This window comes from Martes martes (assembly GCF_963455335.1).
Source record: "Martes martes genome assembly, chromosome: 5".
In the NCBI taxonomy this organism is placed as follows: domain Eukaryota; kingdom Metazoa; phylum Chordata; class Mammalia; order Carnivora; family Mustelidae; genus Martes; species Martes martes.
In genome coordinates, this window is record NC_137892.1 from 96,350,161 (window position 1) to 96,372,243 (window position 22,083).

A 22,083-nucleotide genomic window follows, 5' to 3' on the forward strand; every position below is an offset into this window, starting at 1 on the left:
ACAGCAGGGCTCCCTCTCAGCCTCCCCTACAGGCTCTGTCCCCAGGCTGTGGCATGCAATGTCTGGTTCAGCCATCTGTCTGCCTGGGGCTTCTACCCCAGCCACAGCTGGTGCAGAGCTAGGGCTCCCCCAGGGTCCCTTTTCTGGAAGGAGGACTAGAAAGTGCCGACAAGGCAAGCCCCTTGGACTCCCTGCCCAGGTGCCGCAGGGAGATGGCGAAGGGGGCCTGGCCCCAGAGGAGACTTCCCTGCGGAGCTGGACTCTGCTGGTTTATGTGTGCTTCACTGGGCTTTTTGCTTCTGCAGATAACCTAGACCCACTGGCTGCGCCCTAACACTCCGCCTCCTACGCTGCCCTGTCTCTCTCTCCCTCTCTCCTTCCTGCGCCTTTCATCTTCCTCTCTCTCTCACACTGTTTCTCTCTCTCTCTCTCTCTCTCTCTCTCATATCTCGCCTCTCTCTCTCTCCCTCCCCCTACCACTCCGTCCCTCCATTCCCCTTCCCTTCTTCCTGTTTGCCCCTCCAGGACCATTTTCTCTGTATTGTTTTATGACTCTCTCGTTGTCTTCCTGTCAGTGTTTCTTTCCTTTCTGTCTCCCATGCCCGTCACCTGCAGAAAGTGATCTTTCCGAGACAGGACGATGTGCTCATCTCCTTCCTGCCTCTGGCTCACATGTTTGAGAGAGTGATCCAGGTAAGACGCCCACCTGACTGACCGGGCCTTGCCTGGGCTCCTTCTGTTTTCTTACAGAGTCAGTGGGCTCCCACTTGTGCGGATGTGCACATTTCCTATTTGCCTTTAGCACACATGTTTGAGCGAATGGTGCAGGTAAGGCCCTGGCTCCAGAGAGGCACAGTCTGTGCCCAGAACCCAGAACCCTAGCAGAGTGTCACTTTGTCACTGGTGCCATGAAGTAGAACTAAACTGCCCTGTCCTCAGAAGCTACCAAGGGGTCGGGGGACCTTGGCTGCCTGACCTCTCCCTCCTGGGGAGCCTCCAGGGCCTACCCCAGGCCTGCCTTGTCTTGCTTGTGGTTATGCCTCAGCTGAGAGAGGCCCCAGCTGACGGCCCATGCTCAGAGAGGATCACAGCTTTGCAGAAGTATTTTGCATTCACACTCTGTACACTGTGGCTCCACCTATGGCCACGACACTTATATACCATAACTTCCAGAACTCATGAACTCCCGGAAAGGAAAACAAGACAGTAAGGTTGGGGAAACAAACTGCCATGACCCCTTACGCCAGAGATGGGACCAGCATAATGATTAGTCCTGAGAACAGCCTTGTAGGGGTACAGAGGGAGTTGGGGGAGTCCACACAAGACTGTGGGAACAAAGAATTTTCCGAGCATGCGTCACTCAGGGAACCAGCTTGTGAATAATCTGTGTGGTTTTTTTTTTTAATTAATTTACTTATTGGAGAGAGAAAGAGCACAAGCAGGGGTGGCAGAGGGAGAGGGAGAAGCAGACTCACCACTGAGCAGGGAGCCTGATGTGGGGCTCGATCCCAGGACCTGGGATCATGACCCTAGCTGAAGGCAGACGCTTAACCAACAGAGCCACCCAGGCTCTCCTAAGCTGTGTCTACTAAGCCTCTCCCATCTTGCTTGGAGGAAAGCTGGTATTTTAGGGCATGCTTTCCAGCTTTTCAGATCTGGATTAGAATGCCATAGGTCATCACGAATAACTAGTTTTGTGACTCTAAGCAAGTGGCTTTACCTCTCTGAGTTTTGCATTCCTCACCTATAAAATAGAGATATAAATGCTGCCTCACTTGTAGGGTTGCAATAAGCATTAAGTAAGGGAGCATGTATTAAGCCCCATGCATATTCCTAAACCCATTAAGAACCAGCCAGTCCCCCTGCCCTGCCTTGGTCCCCCACACCAAACAACACCCACAGCCAACATTACTCATGGGCACTGCACACCTTTCCAGAGTTGCTGAGGTGTCCCTGGGGGAAATCCATAGACCTGGGGCAGACCTGTTGATAGGGTGCATTACAGCTCAGAGACCTGAGTCTCTCAGGAAGGCCCTTGCCCAGGGCTTGGGAGTTGAGCATGAGGGAGTAGGCACCAGTGAGACTGGCTGCTCTGCCATCCTCCAAAGGCCCAGGATCCCCCTCCATCTCTTGCTGCTTCACCCCGTGCCTGAGTGGGACTTAATGGGAAGGGGGGCACCTCATATGGTATTCTTGAGTGTCTCATGGCAGCAGCCAGAGCTAGGTTAGGGGGTCATGGGTGCCCTCCACGTGGGGCAGAGCTTTGGACTGCAGCCAGGACTGACCACCCTGAGGAACTCCTCCCTTCCTGTCCTCTCCCTCCAGTCTGTTGTCTACTGCCATGGGGGACGCGTCGGCTTCTTTCAGGGAGACATCCGTCTCCTCTCAGATGACATGAAGGCTCTGCGCCCCACCATCTTCCCTGTGGTTCCTAGATTGCTGAACCGGATGTATGACAAGGTAAGTCCCCTAGGGAATCTGACCAGGCTGAGGTGCTGTATATCTGCTTGTCTGGATAGGATCTGGAGCCCCGGGCGAGCTTGCCATGCCTCCTCCCTCAGGTCCTTGAAGTTGCCTCCCCTCTTATATTCCTTTGCTCTCACCTTCCTTCTCCTCTTTTCTTCCAATTCTCTAACACCTTGTTTAAGGAGATTTTTTTCTTCAGGAATTTCTATCCCCACAATGTGACCAGGCGCTGGTTAGCCTTTAGCTGGGTGTCACACATCCACTGATCTCCTGCAGAGGCAACATGGAGCGTGGCTTCTCTGTTGTTCAGGCTGGGCCTTCTTCCTGGGGGGGGGGGGGGGTCTGCAGTGGTGTCTGCCTAGAGGTAGTACACACAGGCCCGACAGCTGTTTTCCAACTTCTGTTCCTCAGATCTTCAGCCAGGCAGACACACCATTAAAGCGCTGGCTCTTGGAGTTTGCAGCAAAACGTAAACAAGCTGAGGTCCGGAGCGGAATCATCAGGAATGATAGTATCTGGGATGAACTCTTCTTTAATAAGATTCAGGTAAGAAAATGAACAAGTGGCCTTAGAGAAGAATTTGACAAGCTCATTCTAGTGGCCTGTAATCTTTTACAAGATAACTAATTTGCTCATGAAATCAAAACTTAATCTACCACAGAAATATTAAAGGACTCATTTTTATTATTTGGGTGTGTGTGATATTTGCCAAAAGGCAACCAGCAAGAAGGACTCCTGGACATCAGGTCCTTTGGCCTCCACAGGCATTGGGGTGCCTTTGCCCTCAGCTCCATCAGGAGCTCCTGTGGCCTTAAGTTTCTCTTGCCCCTCCCTTTAGCCTTGGCCATGCTGGCTTTCCAGCAGCACTAGGTTCTAGCCATGAGGCTAAGAATCTTCCTTTCCCCTCCTATTTCCTAATCCTTCAACCTCTCCTAGACTGAGTGGATCATAAATTACTCACTTCTGTATTCCCACATAAATTTTCAAGCTCTGCATTACCCAAGGAATTTGTAGCTAATTAGTAGCAGTACTTTTTTTTTTACTACTCTATTTTTAGCTAAGACAGTTAATATTTAAACTCTCTTGGCTCAACTTACAGAAACAAAGTGCTTAAAGAATCCAGTTGTCCTCTACTGTGCATAGTAAATAGAGAAGCACATGGAATCAATTTATAAATGAGGAAAGACTATGCCATTACCATGTCCTAAGTAATTGTTTTGGCTGCATGCAACTGATGGGAGAGTGAGGGAAGAGCTGTGTATTTTAAGGGAAAGCCAAAAGTATGGACTAGCACACTTACCTCCAAAGACACAGAGAAGTTGACCATATTGTGGGTCAAGTTGCAAAACTGATTGGGTTGATTCATTTGAAAGGAGAAGGGACTTCTTCAGCTTTAGGCTATCTCTTTTATCCCTCCCCTATGGCCAGGAAGAGTCCAACTGTTGAGTGGTGACCCTGGATGAGACCCCTGCGGGCTAGATGCCATCTCTGGCAGCACAATCTCTGGCAGGTTCTTGTCTCTTCCCATAGGCCAGTCTTGGTGGTTGTGTGCGGATGATCGTCACTGGAGCAGCCCCCGCGTCCCCGACAGTGCTGGGATTCCTCCGGGCCGCTCTGGGGTGCCAGGTACAGCCTTTCCACCGCTTTCCCTAGAGTCAATGGGACCTGTGTCAGGGCAGAGGAGGAAACCCACTGCACCCTCTACTGGAGAGAAAAAGATCCTGGGGGCAGGATTTTAGTGGGACAAAGGCTCCCAACTCTGAGGATGAAATAGGTTGAGAGTCAGTGAAAGCGATGAAATAGGTTGAGAGTCAGTGAAAGCCAAGAGTATCTTGTCACGTTCTGCGACATCTAGGCGTACCCATTCTGGGAAGAGGGGTCCATTAAACTCTGTATGGATCATCGTGCTAGAGAACCCATCCCATACCTGTGCCAGCATCTCTGCATTCTCCATTCTGCAAAATATCTCCCCACCCACAAAAGGAGCACTGGAGAGGGGGATGCAAGCCCACTGCTGTTTTGTTATTTGATTCAACAGGTTTTGTCATCTCTTAAAATACTCATTCCTTCATTTATCTATTCGGTTAATATTTATTAAGTTCCTGCATCTGTAGGGCTGTGACTCATGTGTTTTGTGTAAAGTAGGCACAACTGTTTCATAAATGTCCATGCTTAAGTTTTTATACTTTAGAAGCCAGTGCTCCCTTCACTATCCTCCTGTTCTGTACCAGCATGGCCTGGGCACTCCTAGGGTAGGCTGTCTCACATGCTATATTCCTGCAAACATGTGGGGCTCTCAGGGGGGAAATATCTTACAGAGTAAAAGTAAAACGCATAGTAGGTTTTAAAGTATTTGTCTCTCATACCTATCATCCAAATGAAAAATAAAGTCAGTAGTTGAAAATAGGTCAGAAATCTTCACCCCAGATCACATAACTTTACCTCCTAAGTGTCTGCAGTATAAAAATAGCACCTCTTCTAAGCCAAGTAGCCACACCTGTTGTTTTCACCTGGAGTAGCCTACCTCCCCTCCCACGGCCCCCAGCATGGAACAGCCAGATGTTCAGTGGGAGGTTAGCTGGCTGAAAAGGGCAGTCAGTCAGCTGTAGGAACATGTAACTTACAGCGTGGTTTTGTTTTTCATTTGAAGGTTTATGAAGGTTACGGCCAAACTGAGTGTACAGCTGGGTGTACCTTCACCACGCCCGGGGACTGGACCTCAGGTAGGATGGAGTGGAGATGTGGGAATGATTCATGGGGCACCACTGATCTAAAACGTCTTTATGGAAAACAAATTTATGGGTCATGTAGGAAAAAGGGGACAGAAAAAGAAGAAAAACACTGATGGTGGTTATGTCTGGGTTGTGGCACATTGGATGTTGTTCTCTTTGCTACATATTTTTGTGATTTTCAAATATGTTTTGTCTTTTCCCATTTCTTTTATGGATACTAGAAGTCATATATATATATATATATAAAGAAGTGGTAGATCACAGACTATAGTTCCAGGTGGAACTATCAGTAAACATCAATAAATAACATCAGTAAATGTCAGTATGTTGGATTTTGTGGGTTAGAACCTAGTATTTTAGAATGAAGGAAGCAGGCTGTGAATTAGGTATGATTTAGGAAAGAAGGGCAAGTTCATAGTGACCAGAGCACTATTTCTTAAACCACTTCTGAGACCATTTGGGACCTGGGGTCTCCTGTGATATTAATGTCTAGAAGGCAACAGCATCCTCTGGAAGAAGCAGCTCCTTTCCATGCCTTCATTCTGAAGAGACTCCTCTTTCAGAGCAAGGAGGGTGCAGTAGGTAGCCCATGTATTTATTGCCTACCACAAAATTTAAACCAGACACTAGAAGAACCTGAAAAACACTGAGCAAAAGAATCCTTCAGGATACCAACTTCCTATGTCAGCCAGGGACCATTCTTTCAGTGCAGGTTTACTCAACTACACACTAGAAAATTCAGGGTGAGGGGGCGCCTGGGTGGCTCAGTAGGTTATGCCGCTGCCTTCGGCTCAGGTCATGATCTCAGGGTCCTGGGATCGAGTCCCGCATCGGGCTCTCTGCTCGGCAGGGAGCCTGCTTCCCTCTCTCTCTCTGCCTGCCTCTCTGTCTACTTGTGATCTCTCTCTGTCAAATAAATAAATAAAATCTTTAAAAAAAAAAAAAGGAAAATTCAGGGTGATACACATGGAAAAGAGAGATGCACAGTAGTGCCATGCTCTTTTCAGAACACCTTGAAGCAGTCAGCTGAAACATGAGAGGTGTGTTCCATATTGAAGTCATATTTGACCACATCAAGGACAGAAGCATTTTTGTCTGAGTTTTATCTCTTCAAACCCTAGGTGAATAAAGTCTATCTTGTGTATAGATTCTTTGCTGTCTCTACCCCTGGAAAACTTACTACAAGGACTATTCTTCCAAAACCCTGGATCAGTAACTTTTTTCTTATTCTGCCATCATATTTACTGATCACTCACGTGGATCCCTTTCTTTCTGGACACTGTCTTTCCTCTTAATGGCATCCTCTACATTTTCCTATGTAAGATTTTTGAGATTTTGCCTTTTTAAGTCATCCTTACCACAAAAACTTGCCAAGGCTATTCAGTATGAGAGGATAGATATCTTTAGACAATATTATAAAAGTCTGCAACCTCTTTAAAAGAGAAACCAGATTGTCGCAACCTGTTTTCATCTACATGGCGCACTTTTCTTTCAGTACCTTGGCCAGCACCCACTCAAAACCCCTCCACCTTGCCAGGGAATTGTGCTAACAACCATAATTACTAGAAAATTGATTTCGATGTAAATGTGCAGTTGGAGTATATATGAGCAAGAACATTTGAAGTCTTATTTTTCAGGGAAGAATGATCTCATGCTTGTCTTCTATTCCTTTGTTACTCTAAGTGTAATATGTGGACCAGAAGCACCAGCATCCCCTGGGTGTCTGTGAGACATGGAGACTTTCAGGGCTCATCAAAATCTAAATTTTGAAAAAACTTCTGGATGGTTTGCGCATGAACCAATAGTCTGTTGACTGGTGGAAAAGTAATGACGACAGTTCCAAAACCAGGGGTCTGACAGTGGGGGGAAATGTTTAATATGGGCCCTATTGGAAAAATACTGATGGTATGGTTGGTGTGGGTAGGAGGCCCCCTACAGACCCTGTGCAGGTTGGTACTGGGCCAGGTGTGCCTGTTTAGCTTTTTAAAGAATCAGATGTAAAACAAAGGCCCAGCAGAGGTTGGCCTGTCTTTTCCCCAGAACGTTTTTTTAATCATCAGTGCTTACCTGTGACAAACGCCCATCTTAAGATGTATTGCTCTGGGGCGCCTGGGTGGCTCAGTGGGTTAAAGCCGCTGCCTTCAGCTCAGGTCATGATCCCAGCGTCCTGGGATCGAGCCCCGCATCGGGCTCTCTCCTCAGCGGGGAGCCTGCTTCCTCCCTTCTCTCTCTGCCTGCCTCTATGCCTACTTGTGATCTGTCTGTCAAATAAATAAATAAAATATTTAAAAAAAAAAAAAACTGCCAGTTATTTAAAAAAAAAAAAAAAAAAGATGTATTGCTCTCCTGTAATTCCCCACTTCAACCCTGGAGGGATTTTTACGTGGCCCAGAGCATCTTCAGTGCTGAAATTGATCTAGACACTGACAAATGCCATATTGCTTTGGTGTTCTAGGGCATGTAGGGGCACCTCTCCCCTGCAATCATATCAAGCTCATCGATGTCGAGGAACTGAACTATTGGACCTCCAAAGGAGAGGGAGAGGTAAATTTAGGACCTTAGCCATTTATGTCTCTGCATGCCACATACAGTAAGTAAAAGAAAAACAATAGAATTGTTTTCCTTTCACCCTCCCTGTAAAGTCACTTTAAATTACTGATCAATTGGGGTGCCTGGGTGGCTCAGTGGGTTAAAGCCTCTGCCTTCGGCTTGGGTCATGATCCCAGGGTCCTGGGATCGAGCCCTGCATCGGGCTCTCTGCTCAGCAGGGAGCCTACTTCCTCCTCTCTCTCTCTGCCTGCTTCTCTGCCTACTTGTGATCTCTGTCTGTCAAATAAATAAATAAAATCTTTTTTAAAAATTACTGATTAATTTCACTCTACTGAATTCAGCATTTCCTCTCTTGCTTATGAAGCAACCAGCCCCCAGGTTGGGACCGGGCTGGTCTAAATTAAGACTTGAAATTCCCAAACTTTTGTGGCACCTGGGTAGCTCAGTCAGTTAAGCATCCAACTCCTGATTATGGCTCAGGTCTTGATCTCAGGGTTCTGGGATTGAGCCCTGAGTCAGGCTCTGCACTCAGCAGGGTGTCTGCTTGAGATTCTCTCTCTCCCTCTCAATCTCCGCCCCCTGCCGCCCCCCTGCTCATGCTCTCTCTCTAAAATAAATAAATCTTTAAAAAAACAAAAAAGCAAAAAATAAAATTCCTAAACTTAAAAAACAATCCATTTTTTTTCCCTAACTGACATGGCCTGCTATTATGTATGTGTCCCAGCAGAAGCAGTACCCTTGCAACTAGACCAGAAGAGGGGGATAGAGCTGGCCTATACTTGTTCACTCCATGGGAGTAGATGGGGCATGACTGCCCCATCATGTCACAGAGAACTCAAATCTCCAGTGGAATCAGCCAGCCATCAGTATCTGAGGAGACCCCTTTCAGTGTCACAAAGCAGCACTTACTGAAGGAAGGGAGGGCAGGAGGCCTGAGGGTAGGGTAGGGGGCCAGGACAGGGAAGAAACATGGCCAGGACAGAACATACTGTTGGAGAAAAGCAGGAGACTGTTCAGTCTGCTGGTGGCCATTCCTGTATTCTGTCTCCATCCCTGCTGTTTCCACAGCAAATTTCTGGAAGGATAGGATACATTCTCCTACACATGCCTCCTGACAGTCCTGCATCGGGATTCCTCATGCTGTGGGCTGACAGAAACCCGGTGTTTGTCCCTACAGATATGTGTGAGAGGACCAAATGTGTTCAAAGGTTACTTGAAAGATCCAGACAGGACAAAGGAAGCCCTGGACAGCGACGGCTGGCTGCACACTGGGGACATTGGGAAGTGGCTGCCGGTGCGTAAGTTTCCAGCCACCGCATGCTTATGGTGGGAAGGGTGTATAATCCAACTCACTTCTGAGGCAAAATTCTTCTCCATATCTTCCCTGATAATTAGCCATTTAGGAACAACTGCGAGGGGGGTGGGGATAAGGAGGTTCTTCCTTATCTTGCCCCCAGAGCTTTCTTGTCCATCCTTCTGATAAAGGTGATAGAGATCTTTATGGGAGGGCACAGCTGGAGTTTGAGACCACTCCCTACCTTATCCCTTTCCGGGTTGAGATTTGTCAGTGCTGTGGAATCTGACCAGTGGGGTACAAGGGGCCGGAAGCTCATAGCTCTGGGAGGTCTGAGAAAGGCAGGGCCTAGGGACCCACAGACATTGGCACCTTGCTGAGAGGTGGCACTGAGCAGTGGGAAAAGTTGGAGCCAGGAAGAAGGGTGTCCGAGTTCCTTTGGCTCTGCCAGCACTTGCTCTGAGACTGAAGCCCAAAGCCTCATCCCTCTCCGGGGCTCCTTGTTGACTTTTTTGTGGAGTAAGAGAAGAAAGCTACATGATATTCTTTGGCTGTGTCCCCTGACTTTTAACCAGACTGAGTTATTGTGCCTCACTCATTTGTAAAATGGGGGCTAATAACACTGATTACCTCTATGGTGGTTTTGAGGAATAAAAGAAGTTATATCTGTAAAGTGGTTGACACAATGCCTGGCACACAGGATATGCTTAGATTAAAAACTATGACCAGAAAACGGCTCTGTTGCTGGAACTGAGAGCCCCTGGCCTGATGCAGCCCACCTCAGGAATGTCCCCTGTGTCTTTGTGAAGTTGCTAAGGTTTAGGGTAGACGCTGTAAAATGTAGTGTTTCTCAAGCATGTGAATGGTGCTGATCCGTCTGGTGGCCCTGTGGGCTGGTGAGCTGATTCGCCCCGGCCTTGAATTTGTGTCCTTCCCTGAGAAGCCCTTTCCCATAGCAGACACAGATGCACCCCCAGCGTGTGCCCAGGGCCAGGGACTCTGCTCAAGAAAGAGATGCCAATATGGTGTATAATGCGATGGGCATAAGTGAAGGGCCACGCTTGCCTGGGGAGAGGCAGGGCAGGACGGGCACCTATGGGAGTCTCAGGATGTGAGTCCTGTTCCGAGGAGAGAGGAGAGGGTAGAAAGGATGGTCAGGGCAGGAGTGATAGCACATGCTAAGTAGAGAGACACAAGAGGTGTGAGGTAGGCAGTCTCCCTGAGGCCCCCCTAGGTGTGGAGGGGAGAGGCTGGGGAAGCAACAGGGCCTGCAGGCTGGCAGAGCGTGCATCGTTCTCTCTGCTGAGGAAGCCTAGGCTCAGAGCCCCTCACTTGCACACGCCCCGTCCAAGCCCCAGCACTTCATTTTATATTATTTTTCTTAAAGAGGGAGGGCCTCAAAATTGGTAAAAGCTTGAAGTTCCAATACTAGTACTATGAATCTAGTACTGATTCCCTATAAGTTGGGTGCAACCACCCACCTTGCAGGATGTTAGGAGAAGCAAGTAAAGTAATTCATGTGGAGACCTAGAACTGCGTATACACTAGGAGCCCAGGACAGTGGACAGGTGGTCTGTAGGTGTCCATTTTTTAAAATTATCAATGTTTTGAAAGAGTATTAGGTAGATTAGGGACAAGGTACAAACTTCTGATCCAGAAAGACCTAATTCAAATCCTGCTTCCCCTGCGTCCTAGCCGTGTGGCTTTTGAGAAATCAGCCAAATTCTCTAATCCTCATTTTCCTCATCTGTGGAATGGAGGTGATGATGTCCCACTCAGGGGGTACCATGAGGGTCAAAGAAGCCAGTGTATAGGAAGCACCTAAGGTCCAGCCTGGGTTTTGAATGAAACAGGGCCTGCTCGTTTTTCTTTTCTGGAGACTTTGCTCTGCTTTGGCCAATTAAACAGATGGAGGAAGGACAGAGGATATGCAGAAATCCAGTCAGGAAGGGGTTTTGATGGGTGAAGGAGGTGGGTGTGGGAGGGATTTGTGGTTGAGGACAATGAGCCTGATGGCCAGCAGTTCCAGGAGAGGCAAACAGAGAGGCCATCTCCGAGTATGGGGCTTGAAGGGAGGGGCAGGCATGAGGAGGACAATGATGGGCTTTCTGCTGTGTCCTGCAGGGCGAACAGTCTGGTTTCTGAAGCCTCCTGAGTGTTAGGTCCTGGGTTTGGAATTTGGTGAAGGGGTTTGGCTGGACACTTAGGCAGATGTGGGAGTGGCCAATGAAGAAACAAATGGAGGTTATTTCAAGGAATGTTGTCAGTGGAGGTGAAGAAAGTACAACATTCAAGGGTTGAGCCAAAGGAAGAGATACACCAGTTCCTCTGAGAAACTCAGAAAGGTCAAAGGGAGTTAGGGAAGTCTGTGGCCAGGAGCACAAGTACTCACTGCTCAAGGGGTGGCCTGCCTGCTGCCGAGGTCCTGGAGAGGTGACGACTCTGCATACCATCTGGTCTGTCAGGGAGGAGTCCCCGGGGACCTCTGCCAAGGTCTGCTGTTTGCTGGGGGATGGAGAGGCCACTCTTTGGGAGCAGAGACAGTAGCTGGGCAGAAAGGTCTAAGCATCATTCAAGGGAGTGAATTTGAAGATGGTGGTGAGAAAAGAGGCAGCTTGGGTGAGAGGGGAAGGTAGGCGGGCCTTCTGAGGAGGAGGACACCTGGTTGCTGGGCATGAGGGTTTCGGGTATGAGAGTGGGGAGTGGGAGGTGGGGTAAGTGCTGAGGGGAAAGGACAGTGGGCACTCAGCGTCTAGCAGATCTCTAGAGCCATCAACCCGCGGTTCGTGGTTTGTGGTGGCCCTCTCTAGCCACAAGGGGGCTGTGTAATGGTAGAGGCCTCAGGTGGAAGCCCAGATCCAGTGGGGTTTGCAGGGGCGACAGGGCAGGGGTGAGGGGCTATGGCACTGATGAGTGAGGGGTTTAGATTCAAGAATGCTATCTTTTCCTGAAGCGGTTTGTCCAACTCCACAGGCAGGGACTCTTAAAGTTATTGATCGGAAGAAGCACATATTTAAACTTGCTCAGGGAGAGTATGTGGCGCCTGAGAAGATTGAGAACATCTATATCCGGAGTGAGCCTGTGGCACAAATCTATGTCCATGGCGACAGCTTAAAGGTGAGTCTCCCGTGCTTCAGCCCTCTCACGCATACTGGGCCTGCTGAAAAATCTGGAGTTATTTGGGAATAACTTCCTGAGTATTTGGTATTTGGCTGTTGTGGTAAACATTGATTTCCAATCAGACACTGGTATTCTGCATATTAGATTGTGAGAGAAAATTTCTTTTGAAGGAGAAATCTCACTTGTAGAGTTTGATAAACTGTGATTAGGTGAAAAAGTTGCTTGAAGTAGTAGTAATGAACATTCCCACTGCTTTTAACTTAGGCCCCATCTACTTCCAAGAGGGATATTGAGATAAGATGCTAAAGCCAGATTCAGGGTTTCTTCTGCTCTTTAATCTTAAAAATGCAGATGAGGTCTACAGATAAGTGGATACAGTATTGCAAATAACAGTACTGTTGATAATATAGCTCTCCCTCTCTGTATATATGGCTAATATATTAGGGTAATATGTTGACATAGTTAGGATTAAATTATTAGAGAGGATTTATATTTATTCTGCTTTCAACATCATTTAGACTTGAAGTCAGAAAGATTACTGTGAATATATTTTGTGCTGTCATTGGATTCATTAGGCAAATATTATTAAATTATTTTAAAGAAAATCCTTTAAAAACTTAAAATGTAGTTCTTTGTGAATGGGGACCATATTAATGAAACAATTTCAGAATGATTTGGGAAACCTTGAGAAATATATGTGTTTGGGTTCATAGAATTGTTTGACTGACATCTTAATGGTGTACTCATGGGATTGGCCTGAGAATTAAACTTTACTGATTCTTAATATCTTAAGTTTACCCTTTATTAATTATTGTTAACAAAGTTAAGGAAATACATCAGAAAATAAACAGTCAAGAATGTGTGCTATATTGGTGGAAATGTTTCATAACATAAGCATATACTTATTTTTAGAAGAAGGTGGAATCTGAGAATACCAGGAGATTATTTTTAATGCTCGACCACAAATAACCACTTTGAAAGCTTTTGTCTTGACTGTGTTTTCCTTTGGTTGGGATTGCAGGCCTTTTTGGTGGGTATTGTTGTACCTGACCCTGAAGTCATGCCCTCTTGGGCCCAGAAGAGAGGAATTGAAGGGTCATACGCAGAGCTCTGTGCAAATAAGGTCTGTACCTTGATTGCTGGACCTCCCAATGTTACTGGGTAACGGGAAGGCAGAAACGCAGTAGACCAGTGGAATTTGAACGTATATGGACATTTCTAACTTTATTTTATAAGTGGTAGAAATCTTAAACCAGAGGTTTGTCTTTTTGTTACTGTGGTTGAAGGAATACAGATTTCTTCTTAGAAAGTTTGATAGACTATTGAACTATTGGAGGAAGATGTCACAGAAAGCTTGTCCAGCCCGGCTGTCCGGCAGCTCACAGTTGGGTCTAGAGAGGGAGATGGCTGACCCAAGGCCACACAGCTGACACCGCTGGTTAGAGCAATGTCAGATGTGAGTATAGGCCTTCTGACTCACTGGCCTTGCTCTTTCCAAATGTGAGGTGGCTTTTGTATGTACTGGACTCAGACAGTCATGGAGTTGACAAAAAAAAAAAAAAAAAAACTCCCTTCTTCCTGCTTAGAGCTTTAGCCATTGCCATCTGCCCAAAACTTCTCAAGCACGGGTAGAGTCCTCCGGAAGAGATTGCTGTTTTGGCTCAACATCACCTCGTCCAGGCACCTGGTCCATGTTCAGCAGCACCCATGGTCCCGAGCACTCCCACTGGATCCTGGGCGCTTCTGGGAGAGACAGGTTCCTGGGACTCAGTGGGCTGACCAGAGAACCACTTTAAAAAATGGAGTGGTCCCTTAGCCTGTTCCTGGTCACTCCTTTGGTCATGCCTGGCACTTGCTTGCCTGATGAGAGGTGATGACTGTGTGCCGCCTGGGAGTGTCAGCCCCAGGAGAGGGGCAGAGGTGGGGGTTGGCACAACCACCAGTCATACTTTACTGAAGACTCACTGTTTCCTCTGTCTCCATTTTGAAATGTTTTTGCCTTGTCGTTTTTTTCTCTATGGTCCGATTCAGGAGCTGAAAAAAGCCATTTTGGAAGATATGGTGAGGTTAGGAAAACAGAGTGGACTCCATTCATTCGAACAGGTAAATATTACCTTCCCCATACTTGTTACAACCCTTCATGCAGTGCTGAAAATTAAACTCACCCATGGTGACCCTGACCTAGATTCTCCATCCCTGTATGCTGCTACCCTCGGACAGGCTGCGTACTGACAAGACCCCTGAAGGCCTGTTCCAAGCCAACTTTGTAGCAGCCTGCATTCTGCGCTAAAATAGGTGATATGTCAAGTGAGACCGTGCTTGCTGTCCTCATAATCACAGACGTTCCTAATGCTGAAATATTACCTTGCTGTCACACAGCAGAGCATGTGTGCACATGGTCGGCCTGTCTCCAGCCTGCCTGCAGTACTCAAGACCAGAGTCCTCTCTTATTTTTATTTTTATGGGGACTATCTTCTTGGCTGCAGCAGGCAAGCTGACTTGCTAGGACATCAGAAAGGTCATGTTCCTTGGGCCAGTGATCTCTCCACCCCGCGTGTCTACCACAAAGAGGAAGAAACACAGAATGTGTTAGGAGATGACATAGCAAGTGATCCTCTCAGATCCTTTCTCTTTGCAAGTTTGGGGTTCTTACTGTAACTGAGTTCGGAAGCGCCCTTGATCCTACTTATCTACACCATTTATACATCCTCTTTAATCAAAAATTCAAAAAGAAAAATTATTCAAATAGAGAAATAGACACACTCTGATTTTTTTAAAAAATGTCCTGCCTGTCTTTAACATAATCGTTTCTAATAAAATTGTGTTTCTCCAGTAGGGCTCCCAAATACAGTATTAGTGTTAGGGATCTGCAGGGTTTATGAGAATTTTAAATTTTGTATGTTTATTTTGATGATAACCTGAAAACATTTTTTTTAAAGATTTTATTTATTTATTTGACAGAGATCACAAGTAGGCAGAGAGGCAGGCAGAGAGGGAGAGGAGGAAGCAGGCCTCCCGGCGAGCAGAGAGCCTGATGCAGGGCCCGATCCCAGGACCCTGAGATCATGACCTGAGCCGAAGGCAGGGGCCCCAACCCACTGAGCCACCCAGGTGCCCCAACCTGAAAACATTTTTAAACCAGTTTCAAATGTAAAAACTCTTATAGCAGGTATTTGTGATTAGAAACCACTTCCACAAAGTCAGACTTTAATTTCTTAAGTTTCAAACTGATGGAGTCTAAACACAGTTTCAGAATTATTTTCCTTGAAATAGATCTTTATATGAATCTAGTTTGAGAAACAGGGCTTTACCCTCATCTGTCAGCATCTAAGGCAAAAAAAAAAAAAAAAAAAAAGGCTTGGATGAATTAAATCTTCATTTTAAAAAATTAGAAAGTCAGAGGGATTCAGTCATTATATTTCTCTTTCTGAATGAAAGTTCATTTCTGGCATCGTTATTTAAATTTCTAAATTTGCTAGAACTGATTTCATTGCCCTTCCATGAATGGTTGCTGTGTGACTGGATCACGTGATGACGTAGAGCAGGGAACACAAATGGGTGGTCCAAGACCCCTTTGTTCTGGGCCTGCCTCTTCCTCTGAATGGGGAGCTACAGGGGCTCTGAGGGCATTGCTTAAGCTGATTAGTTCCTGCCACTACTTTGCGATGCCCGAGGCTGGCACGCCCCCTGCTGTGTTTGGGCGGCATTGCCCCAGCACATGCAGAATCTTAGCATTTCGATGCTAAGCAAAAGACCATCCATCACCTCTAAAGATTACACTGAAAGAAGATCTTTGGTGAAGTTTCAGTTGTTAACCATTGCTCAGATTAGACCCTTACTGAGAGAAGAGGTATTCTTTTTTTTTTTTTTTAAGATTTTATTTATTTATTTGACAGAGAGATCAGAAGTAGGCAGAGAGGCAGGCAGAGAGAGAGAAGAAGCAGGCTCCCTGCTGAGCAGAGAGCCTGATGCAGGGCTCCATCCCAGGACCCTGAGATCATGACCTGAGCCGAAGGCAGAGGCTTAACCCACTGAGCTACCCAGGCACCCTGAGAAGAGAGGCATTCTTGTCTTCCCATACCACTTAAGTAGTTTCTGCTCTTAATCTGCCTTCACCATGGTAACCTCAAATACAGGGAAGTCATGTGGGGATCCCAAAGACCTGAGCTTTATCGCCAAGGGTATCACCACTTCATTTTCTCTGTTCTCCTTTTCCCTTTTGTTGGTCTGTGCATCCTCTACCAACAAGCAGCGCATGCCCTCAGCCAACCACTGGAGAGCGAAAACCGGGCCACCTGCCTGAGGATGGTGTGCTCCCAGTTGTGTTCCAGAGATCAATATAAATCATTTAAGTTAACCCACAGTCCACTGTCAGCTTGTCCTTTTCCCTTTTCCTCAAAAATGAGTCATCAGTTAAGGCTTAATACTAGTTTTTTTGAAAACCACGCAAACACAAATAGATATACAAGCTTACAAGGCTTAAATCATTCACCAAAAGCTTTAAGAGTTCAGGCTCACTGGGCAGGGTTGATATGATTTAACATTTGAATTAGATAAAAAATTAATGTAATTTAATTTCCAGAAACAGACAATTTCTTAGAATGAGGCCAATCATTATTTCTTTATGGAGATCTTTGGAAGATATACTTTAAGGAATAGATAGGAAGCATTTAAAATCACTATCAATAATTAAAATGTTTAGGTACCCAGGAAGTTTTTGAGCATACTTAGCCATGATTTAACCATTTCTTGACATTTATATGCCTTATTACTTTGTGGAGACAATAACAAGTGAACTTTGACACTTGATAGATTTTTCATATTCTGATGTGAAACTCTCACCAAAATATATTATTGTGTTTCCTGTCACTAAACTGAATGCTTACCTAACCAATCTGCCTTTAAATCAGAAATGAAAAAAAAAAGAAAGAAAGAAAGAAATGAATAGAGCATTTGCCTAATTACAGTGGGTTTTGTTTTCACTTTATCTCTTCAGTCCTAAGTTATTCACTCTGTGTTTATTATCTCCAAGCAGCATTATGGGTTTGATTCAGTAATACCATTGAAAATTTAAAATACCATGTTTCTTCGGAATTATGAAAAGTTTTGTGCTTTAATGAGTTAGCATAAATTGACACTTTTAAGGTATTTTAACTCAACACAATATATAAATGTTACAGTATTTCTAAACTAAAAAAAAAACAAAAAACCCTTTGGAATCACTTTTCAGTGGAAAAAGTGTAGTTTCAGAAAGGAAGCTAACATTAGCATTTCCTTCCTTAACAAAAATTTTGCTTATTGGGGTGCCTGGGTGGCTCAGTCAGTTGAGCAGCTTACTCTTGATTTTGGCCCAGGTCATGATCTCAGGGTCCTGGGATCAAGCCCTGCGCTCAGCAGGAGTCTGGTTGGGGTTTTCTCCCTCTCCCTGTGCCCCTCCCCCCACTCGTGTGTATGCATGTGCACACACTCTATCAAATAAATTGATAAACCTTAAAAAAATTGCTTTGCTTATTACAAATTGGAAAATGAGTTTCACATTGTGTTAGCCCTAAAGGGAGAATAAAGATTCTCATTCCTTTTTTTCCCCCACAAATCGATAGTTTGGTTTTATTAGAAAATACGTAATTATAGAAAATGAAAATTGGTTTTAACGTTGGTTTCCTTCTTTAAAAAAAAAAACAACTAAGTTTGGGACCTACAGTTGAGCTCAGTGTTAGTTAAAGTACTGGTTTGATCCATTTTATCCCCCCACTTACTGACTGGACTTTTATTCACTCAGGCAGTTTCTATAGGTATTTTCTTTCTTTCTTTCTTTCTTTTTTATTAACACATAATGTATTATTTGCTTCAGGAGTACAGGTCTGTGAATCGTCAGTCTTACACAATTCACAGCACTCACCGTAGAACATACCCTCTCCAATGTCCATCATCCAGCCACCCCATCCCTCCCCCTCTACCCCCAGCAACCCTCAGTTTGTTTCCTGAGATTAAGAGTCTCTTATGGTTTGTCTGCCTCCCCTGTCCCATCTTGTTTCATTTTTTTCCCTCCCTGCCTCCATGACTCCCCCGCCCTGCCTCTCAAATTCCTCATATCAGAGAGTGTATAGGTATTTTCATGGAAGAATTCAAACAGACCCAGAGCTGTAGGTCAGCCTGATACAGGGCCCGGCACCCAGGCCGCGGAGCCACTCTCAGTCACTCACTAAGGGAGTTAAAGGTGAGCTGGGCGCCCTATGCCTTGGCTTCCTGCAAGGCTGTATTTAGTGCTACTCCCTGTCTGCAAGCAGAAACTATTTTGTAGTGAGCCACACTGAACTGCTGATGCCCCAGTCAGCCCTTAGGCTTGCTGTGACATCTACCTGCTGGTTCAGTCCTTTGTTCCTAAGATCATAAAGTTTTCTTTTCTAGTCTACTGAGCATATAAATAGAATTCCGTAGCTCTCCCTATGAAATTCATCTTCCCTGTACTTTATTGTTTGTAGCTTCTGTGTGTCACTGCTAGATTTTCAAAGGTGCTCACCCCAAGCCCTGCACTGAACATACACTCTAGTTCCAATTTCACCGTGTTCTCCACAGGTTGTGAGGGGCTCCGATGAGCTGAAACCCAGGCTGCAGATACTGTATCTTGGTTTCTGCTTCTCCTTTTAAAATTACATTATTAATTTCATTTACAAAAGAAGGTTGGCTTTTGCACTTACCAGAAGTCTTTATGTGGTGCCATTTCTATCAGAAGAGAACTTTAGGGGAAAAAAAGTTAAGGAAATTAGCACTATTTTCAGCTTTTCATTTTATGACCTTATGTAAACATGAGATAATAAATTAATTTGCAGAATCTAATATTAAGTTTGACTCAGATTGTGTTCATGTCTTCTTCAGGCTAATTACTTTTGTTGTCAAGTGGTGATTTCCAAACTTCTTTAAGCATCAGAGCTTAGATGGAATCTTATCTGAAAAGTCGAGCTTGCACCAAACATTGGAGCAGTGCTGCCCTGGTGGGGTTGGGGCTGGAATCAGAACCTCTCTCCCCCTGTTTCCCAACCCAGGCACCTCACTTCATCCCTCCTCCACCCACCTCTGCTTCTCACCAACCTCACCCCACCCCTACCTATCTATACCTGCCTCCCCCACCACAGCACCCCCAGCAGAGGCCTCCGCAGAACCCCTACTTTTCAGTGCACTCTGTCTGAAAATATCTCCCTTGGGAGCTGTTTCCAGTGAATTTTGGGTCCCCTAGATGGTTAATGTTTAATAAAGACAAATTAAAAAAAATATATTCCAGAGGGTACAAAAATGGCAGCCTATTCCTTACCAAATCCTTGCTTATTTGAATATCAAGAACAGTGAGGGAGTTTTCAAGCAAGACATTTTTTACAGGAAACTTACCTAATTTTGAAACATTTGACAATACCCCTTTTAGCTAAGAACCTCAGATTTCCATCTATTTATATCAGATATCCAAGCAGAAATCCTTTGTGAGTAAAGTAAAGTTGAGGCAGCTAACTATAATGCTAGCTCTGGTTTTAGCCTAATGTTCTCTCTTCTCCTCTCCCCCTACACACTCGAATCCTTAAATGCTGTTTTTTCTGTAGCAAAAGTGAATCCTTCATTTGAACAAATGTCTAAGAGACAAAGTGAATCTGATTTATTAATGTGTGTTCATTTGAAAACTTTCACATTTTTAAATTACAAGCATGGGTTTAAAAATTTGTTAGAATTTTAAGAATTGGTTAGGATTTTTCCTTATGGACTTTTAGGAAGTTGGGAATATAGCTAGCTTTTTTAGGAATCTTCTTTCTATATTGATTTTTTGATCTGAATAATGCCGAGTTTTCAGAGCAAAGAATTCTTGGCCATCTCAAAAGTCCCACCTCCCAGGACACAAGACTGTTAACATCAGAGGTTTCAAAGATAATCACTGACATGCTGAACATTTTGAAACTAATTTGCATACACTAATTTTTTTCTCATTTTTTTATTGTGGTAATATGCACATAACATAAAATTTACCATCTTAACCATTTTTTTTCATCTTAACCATTTTTAAGTGTACAGTCTAGTAGCATTAGATGTGTTTGTAATGTTGTGCAATCATCACCACCATCCATCTCCATAAGTCTTCTCATCTTGTAAATGTGAAACTCCATCCCCATTAAACAATAACTCCCAACCCCCCATCCCACCCCCAGCCTCTGGCAACCACCAGTTTACTCTCTGTCTCTATGACTTTGATTACTCTAAGTACTTCATATCAGTAGAATCATGCCATATTTATCATTTTGTGACTGGCTTATTTCACTTAGCATAATGTCCTCAAGCTTCATCCATGTTGTAGCACATGTCAGAACTTCCGTCCCTTTTACAGTGAGTAATATTCCACTGTATGTATATAAGCACATTTTGCTTATCCATCTGTCAGTGGACATTTGATTGCTTCTATGTCTTGACTACTATGAACCATGTTGCTATGAACATGATTGTACAAGTGTTTTTTCTCCAGATCTTGCTTTCAGTTCTTTTGGCTATCAACCCAGAAGTGCAATTGCTGGGTCATGTGGTAGTTCTATTTTTAATTTTTTGAGGAACTGCTGTATTGTTTTCCACAGTGACTGCATTTTACGTTCCCGCCAACAGTGCCCAAGGGTTTAGCTTTCTCCACATCCTGACCAACGCTTGTTGTTTTCTGGTTTTTTTGGATAATAGTTATCCTAAATATGTGTGAGGTGGTACATAAATTGATTTTTGAAGTAAGTCATTTCCTGATTGTTTCCATTGATTTTATGAATAGTTCTTCTATGACAGTAGCATCTGACAGAGTGACCTCTCATTCTTGTCCTCCTGGTGTTTGTAACCCACACTCCAGTACCTTTCTACTCATCAAGTCACTCCTCTATCTCAAGCCCAGGCTGTTGCTCTGTCCTGCATACTGATACTAATATATCCAGTAGTAAGCACTTGGTTGTCTCAGAATCATTTCAGACTTTAACACAAATACTTGATCTTCCCTCCTCCAAAGAATCTTCCTGCTCCTCCAGTTTTTCTTCTCAAACCGAAACCTAGAGCCATTCTTAATATCTCTTTTTCTCTACCACTTACCCAAGCAAATTATAAGTCCTATCCTTTCTATCCTCCAATCTATTTCTATCTCCAGAGCCAACTTTTAGAGTCCAGGTCACCCTCGGTCTTGTCTCTTGGCTGGTCTTGCCATTTCCACTTTAACCTCACTTTAGTCCATCCTTAGCACAGTGGTTTTTCCAAAGAGCCATTCTGTCTCTCACTGCTTAAAAATTATTGAAAGAATTATGTCCAAACTCTCTGCTTTGGCATCTTAATCCTTTATAACTTGCCCCAGGTTATCTCTCCAGCCCCAAATAGCTTTATTCTCCAGTGGTACCATATGCTTCAGCCTACACATAGAGTGCTCCAAATGTGCTTTGGCACATATTACTTCTACCTAGAGCACCCTCCTCTCCTTGGGCCATCTAGCAACCACTGCTCCTTCCCCTTGTTGTCTTCATTGGGCTAAAGCTGACTTATCCTTCAAGGTCCTCTCTGGCATCTCTTTTCAATGAGCCCTCCCCAAGCCTGGGATGGGTGCTGTATCAGAACTGCATTCAGCTCTAACAGAAAAGCCACAATGTCTTAAACACTTGGGTGTGTTTTGTGTTTTTTCTCACATAAGAAGTGCAATGATAGGCAGTCCAAGGAAGGTACAGGTCCTCAAAGACCTAGGCTCTGCGGGTCTTTCCACTTTCCATTCTCAGTATGTTGGCTTATCACAAGGTGGCCACTACAATTTTGGACATTGCCCATATTCAAAGAAGGAAAAAAAGAGAGTGGGTGGAGCTAGCTATGTCTGAACCTTTTACTACAAAAGCAAAAACTTTTCCCTTCTCACTAGCCAAAAATAGATCTCATGACTAC

General features: G+C 44.9%; 1 protein-coding gene across 7 annotated transcripts in view; it reads left to right on the plus strand.

Moving 5' to 3' along the window:
* The window catches only part of ACSL6 (acyl-CoA synthetase long chain family member 6), a gene marked incomplete at its 5' end in the record, with an annotated part of 59,136 nt that overhangs the window by 33,730 nt on the left and 3,323 nt on the right, over positions 1 to 22,083 (plus strand). For 3 of the 7 annotated variants that reach the window (XM_080804581.1, XM_080804580.1, XM_080804583.1), the window contains 10 exons: positions 751 to 828; positions 2,326 to 2,460; positions 2,878 to 3,012; positions 3,997 to 4,092; positions 5,117 to 5,189; positions 7,654 to 7,742; positions 8,926 to 9,042; positions 12,016 to 12,159; positions 13,184 to 13,285; positions 14,194 to 14,265. In XM_080804581.1, coding sequence (XP_080660707.1) covers positions 751 to 828; positions 2,326 to 2,460; positions 2,878 to 3,012; positions 3,997 to 4,092; positions 5,117 to 5,189; positions 7,654 to 7,742; positions 8,926 to 9,042; positions 12,016 to 12,159; positions 13,184 to 13,285; positions 14,194 to 14,265 — 1,041 coding nt within the window. Of the gene's footprint in view, positions 1 to 615; positions 694 to 750; positions 829 to 2,325; positions 2,461 to 2,877; positions 3,013 to 3,996; positions 4,093 to 5,116; positions 5,190 to 7,653; positions 7,743 to 8,925; positions 9,043 to 12,015; positions 12,160 to 13,183; positions 13,286 to 14,193; positions 14,266 to 22,083 lie in introns of all 7 variants that reach the window. The other 4 variants (XM_080804579.1, XM_080804582.1, XM_080804584.1 and 1 more) reach the window with 3 other exon arrangements.